We start from the raw sequence: 5,825 nt of genomic DNA on the forward strand, positions 1-5,825 counted from the left end.
GTTTTAAACATAAACTAAGTAAAAAGAGTAAATGCGGATTCGGCGACGTGTAGCTCTTCAGCACCATCCTGGAGGAAGCCTTTAGATCCGGTTCCTCCAGTGACCGCACTGTTAAAGGTTCCTGGAGGTTCTGCTGGCTCAGCTGATGTGAGAGTCGGACCGTCAGGAGGCAGAGATGTTCTGCAGAGCCTCTCTGGGCTTCCTGTTGTCCATCCGTCTTCCTGGCCGACGCTCAGAACCTTTTAAGGTGTCGAGCGAAGCGCCGGATCAAAGCCGGCTCCGTTAAATCTACCTGCTGAAGCGAAGCGACGGCGCGCTGCACGTGTCGCAATAAGTCCGAGGTGTTTATGGAAAGTGCTGCCGGAGAGAAGGCGCCGGCCGACAGCCGCAGCCCTCCACTGTTTGAAGTAGTCTGACATGAAAAATGTATACAAGGCTTCTTTATTTATGGGCCTCCGTGTGATCTTTGTTTCATCTCCACCTGGACCTCAGAGGAATTGATTCTCCCTAATCAGTGTCAGAGCAGCAGCTCGGACCAGAAGCCTCCACGTCGTCCTGAGCTGGTGCCGTTAAATCCACCACCAGTGCTCATGTCTGCTGCAGCGTCCGTAGGACTGCTGAAGTCAGCCGAAAACAATCCGCTAGAACCCAGAACCATCGGCTTGTTTGGCAGGAAGTCAGTGTTCAGTGTCGCATCTTCGTTTTATATGATGATAAAAATACAAAAAGTGCATTTAAGTGATCAGATTGAAGCACGTGGCATCGAAACAGCGACTCGCTGTGTTCAGCTTCACCTTAAAGCGGTGCTCGTTGGTGTTGTGGCCACTAGGGTGCAGCGTAATGCTACAACACGCTAACGCTAATAAGCTGACATGAATGATGTGATGTCAGTGGACGAGACGAGAGCCACAGGTGTAAAACTTGGTCTAATGTGATGTATTAGAAATGTGGGTGGAGCTTGTTACCGTCGATGGGGGTGATGTAGTCGGACAGGTGTGCCCCGGCGGCATTGGCTCCGCCCCCCTGCATCAGCAGCTCGCCGTACGGACTCCGGTGGCTCGTCATCAGGTGGTAATACTCAGCCGGACCGGCGCCGGGGGGCGGCGGGAGTCCGAACAGCCCGCGGTCCTTCAGGTGGTCCTGGGCCACTGTGGGGGAGCAGAACCGGCCCAAAGAGACGCAAAAATTACACAAAATGGTACAAGAACGACAGAAAAAGCTGTAAAAATGGAACAAAAATCATCAAAACTAACAGAAAACGACACCAAACCTACAAATCAACCAACGGCAGCAACACTAACGGACCCGTTCTGACCTTTTCAGCAGTGAGATACGGGTCAAACCCAAACTACTGGATGCAGGAAGTGTACCGTCTGAACTCAGTCTGTTCTCACCTTGAAAAGTGAAACCTGCCGCCGCGAACACAAGACGTGAATTAATTCTAGCGCCTTCGTTCACTTTGAAACCAGAGCGAGTCTTAATCAGACGGAACTGAAGCATTAGTGGATCTGACTGGTGCTGGTTCTGTCCTGGATGCTGAGGAGGAAACCAGAGGTCACCCGGACTCATAAAGAGCTCCATTTCCCGACCTGTCAGCGATCTATTTGCATTCCCTCTGCTTCCCTTCATCACAGCCGGTCGAGGCGCTGCTGCTGATTGGAGAGTAAAAGCATCGCCGCTCGCCGCCGACACGCCGGAACCAAGATTTATGTCCAATCTGGGGCCGTCACCGCGGCAACAAGGGGAGCGCCGCCGGGGCGATGGCTGCTTCCTTCAGCCGCTTCAGCCGACCGGACACGATCAGAACCGAGTTCAGAACGGGTCTAAAACCAAGATCAGAACTTGTCTAAAACCAAGTTCAGAACGGGTCTAAAACCAAGATCAGAACGGGTCTAAAACCAAGTTTAAGACCAGTTCAAATCTGGTGTAAAACCAGACTAACAGTTCTGAGAGATTTTGAAGCGGTCCCAGACTGGTTTTATTGTTGGTCACAGACTGGTTTTATTGTTGGTCACAGACTGGTTTTGTTGTTGGTCCCAGACTGGTTTTGCTGGTTTAAGGTTGGTTTCTGACTGTTTTTTGTTTGACTTTTTTTGCTGGTTTTAGACAGGTGTTGTTATTGGTTTCTGACTGGTTCTGCTGGTTTCTGACTGGTTCTGCTGGTTTCTGACTGGTTTTGTTGCTGGTTTCTGCCTGGTTCTGCTGGCTTTAGACTGGTTTTGTTTGGTCTAAATATGAGAATCTGATAAGTGGGAAACACCAGATGACGCTCCAACCACAACCGGGTCAGAGGTGGAGATTTTGTCCGGGTGCCGGCGGACCAGCAGACGTCTGGACTTACGCTCTGCCGGGCTCAGGCCTCTGGCGGCGGAGATCATGGACAGGGTGGGGCTGCCGTGCACCGACCGGAGGTAGTGCTCCATGTGGGGGTGGACGTAGGGGTGAGGCGGGCTGAAGGGGGAGTCGCCGGTCGCCACGGCAGCCGGAGACAGACGAATCAGGGAGATGTCGGAGATCACGGGGCTGCCGGTCAAACCTGCAGGGCTGGAAGAGACGACAAAGGTCAACATGGCAAACTGGGTCCAGCACACATGGGCGACACAACGTACTGGTTTGTTCCTGGGCTGAGGTCGTCGGTTCCAGACCGGTTCCAGACCGGTTCCAGACCGGTTTCAGACCGGNTTTAAATGACTTTCTTTCTTTTCACTGATTTTACTGAATATTAATGAATTTGAGTCAAATAGAAATTAAAAAGAAAAAGTTTGACGCTGACAGAAACGCTGCGTTTCTGATGCTTCTGCTGATTTAAACACAATAAAACTGAATGAAGCCTCATTTATGGTCAAACATTGACTTAAAAAACAACAAAAAAACGTTTTTCTTGGATCAAATATTAAATGAACCTCCTTCTGTCTAAACAAACCGTCACAGCTCAGATCTTCCTTCAGAAACTTCCTGTTGGCTCCCAGAGTCCAACATTCATCTGCTGGTTCAGGAGGAACCGTGACGGACCTCCTCCGGGGACGTCTTTATTACCCGACGCATTACTGTCGCCGTCACGTGGCGCTAATCTGGTCGCTTAAGCAGCCCGAGCTGAGCCGCAGCGCCGCTTTTTTATTTATTTTTTGGTTCCCGGTGACGGCGTTCAGGTCTGGCAGCCGAATTCATCTCCGTTACCGGCTCACCTCGAGGGAAAATGTCCTTATTAATGCGCCGCTTCCCCTGATAAATGGACCAATGAGAAGGCCCGGCTCGCCGCCCTGCCCCTCCCCCGCCGCGCCGCTGTGATTTATATCAGCAGTGACTGTGGTCTGTTGGTACGTTAGAAAAGTAAAAAAATAAATAAAAGAAGCCAAAAAATTTAACGTAAAAGTACCACTGAGAAGAAAAACAAAGAGTAAAACGAGCAGCACATTCCTGAAAATGACACCTTTTGTTGATTTAAATAGAGGAAAACAAACAGGGCTGTTTTGTGGGACACTAGGTACAATTCTAGGCTTTTATTTTGAAAGTTGACGTGTAAATAACTTTGTTTTTAAATGTAGTTTAACAGGAAAAAAATCTGTAAAATAACAATTTAAAAAATACCTTAAAATACAGAATTTTCCTGCAAATGTCTCGAAAACGTGTTTTTATTTGTTATTATTATAAATAGCTAAAAGTAAACAATTAGATGACTAAAAACGATTAATTAGCAACGATTTATTACTTTTAGCTAAATATTCATGTTTCGGTATCTGTAACCTTNTTTAACCAGATGTTAACATTTCTGTATGTTTATTTATGATCCAGATTTTTGTCAGAAGACTTTTAAGAAGTCTGTGACAGAACCAGAATACATGTTTGGGCTCATTGTCTGGTTGGAACATCCAACTGTGTCCAAGATCAACCTTCTGCTGATGGTTTCAGGTTTCCCTGAATCCTCCTCCTTGGTATTCCATGATGCTGCCACCGCCGTGCTTCACGGTCGGTCTGGTGTTCTTGACTTCCAGAGGTATAAACGGATGGAACAGGGTTTTGGTTGGCGGTACCGGTGAGCAGGGAGACGTGGGCCTCAGTCCCTCTGCTTCGGCCTTCACCTTGGACCTTTTGGTGATCATGGCGTCGACGGTGCTGCTGATGGCCGAGTCGCCGCCGTGGTTCTGGGGAGGAAGGGAAACAGGTTAACGCCGTGAGACTGAGCCTCAGCTTCAGAACTTCTTTGTTTCTGCAGAAGATTTGATCAACGTGGTTCAACATCTTGTTTAAACGTCTGAATTAAACTGGAATCATCTGACAGTCTCTGGTCCTCACTGGTGCTTTGATCCGTTGATCTCCTGGTGTTTGATAGTTTGGGATGTGAACATCCAGGTTCATGAGGCTTTGGTTTGTTGATATGTTAGAGTTTGATAGTTCTGTGGACTGATAGCTCAGTCTGACAAGCTGGCACTTCAACATCCAGCTTGTTGATGTTTCTGTTTGTTGATGGACCAACCGTTGGCAGTTTAGCACTTTAATATCCATGTTACTGTTTATTTAATACATCAATATCCAGGTTATTGATTATTTAATACATCAATATCCATGTTATTGATTATTTAATACATCAATATCCAGGTTATTGATTATTAAATACATCAATATCCAGGTTATTGATTATTTAATACATCAATATCCAGGTTATTGATGCTGCTCTTCATGTATTTCGAAGGCTTTTGACATTTCAGTGCATTAGTATTCAGGTGTTTGACCATTTGGTCCGTTGGTATTGAATCCAGGTACCGACACACACCTTTAACACACACCTTTAACACACACCTTTAACACACACCTTTAACACACACCTTTAACTCACACCTTTAACTCGAGCATCTTCTTACCTTAGACGTGAGGTCGGCGTTGTGGGCGGAGCCGGGCAGCAGGCCGAGGCCCGACTGGCGGCTGGCGAAGGTGGGCGGCGGCTGGATGAGCGGCGGATTGTGACCGAAGGCGCCGAGGCCTCGCTGCTGGCTGAGCAGCTGCTGGTAGGCCATGGGGCTGATGTGGTGGTGGAAGGGGAAGGACGGGCTGGAACACCAACGTCAGGAGAACATCGGACACAACGTTAGGAGAACATCGGAGACACGACGTCAGGAGAACATGGGACAAACCCTCGCGGTACCTGATACATGGCGAGCAGACACCAGGTAACCTGACTAACGGTCACTTTGACATGAATTCACTGTGAGTCCGTTTGGTTAGTTTCTGTCATTTAGGACAGTTTTAGTTCTATTCTGATAAATTCTGAATCCGTTTGGACAACGTTGTGACACCGTTTGAGTAATTCTCTATAAACTCTGGACACATTTTAAGGGTTTTAAGACAGACTGACTTATTTAGGACATTTTTGTTTATTTTGGAAAACTTTTGGACAACTTTTTGGTACTTTCAGATCAGTTTAAGTCATTTCAGACAAGTTTTGAGTTATTTGGGACATTTTGGGTGATTTTCGATAACTTCAGTGATTTTGGAAATACTTTAGGTTCGTGTGAACAGCTTTTGATTCATTTTTGACAAAGTTTGAGTTACTTCAAACTACTTTCTGTCATTTTCGATGAGTTTGGATATTTTTAAACTAACTTTTAGGTCATTTTGGACAAATGTAGTTATATTTTGATAAATTCTGAATCAGTCTGGACGACTTTTTGTCATTTCCAACAATGTTTTGTGAAAACTAAGTCATTCTAGACGGATTTTAAGGCATTTTTTGGACAATTTCTGAGTTATTTAGGACATTTTTGGGCATTTTGGTATAATTTTGGACAGTCTTTTTGTCATTTTAGATCAGTTTTCGAGTTATTTAGGAC

The 5,825-nt window shown here is 46.4% G+C and overlaps 1 protein-coding gene across 1 annotated transcript in view; it reads right to left on the minus strand.

The window, feature by feature from the left end:
• Positions 1 to 5,825, minus strand: part of LOC103368789 (zinc finger protein GLI2-like) — a 65,549-nt gene that overhangs the window by 16,389 nt on the left and 43,335 nt on the right. The window contains exons 3-4 of the mRNA XM_008297272.1: positions 2,342 to 2,544; positions 966 to 1,148 (exon numbers count right to left, since the gene is read on the minus strand). Coding sequence (XP_008295494.1) covers positions 966 to 1,148; positions 2,342 to 2,544 — 386 coding nt within the window. The remainder of the gene's footprint in view (positions 1 to 965; positions 1,149 to 2,341; positions 2,545 to 5,825) is intronic.

The sequence above is a fragment of the Stegastes partitus genome, unplaced genomic scaffold (genome assembly GCF_000690725.1).
Source record: "Stegastes partitus isolate 25-593 unplaced genomic scaffold, Stegastes_partitus-1.0.2 Scaffold1204, whole genome shotgun sequence".
Lineage (NCBI taxonomy): Eukaryota > Metazoa > Chordata > Actinopteri > Pomacentridae > Stegastes > Stegastes partitus.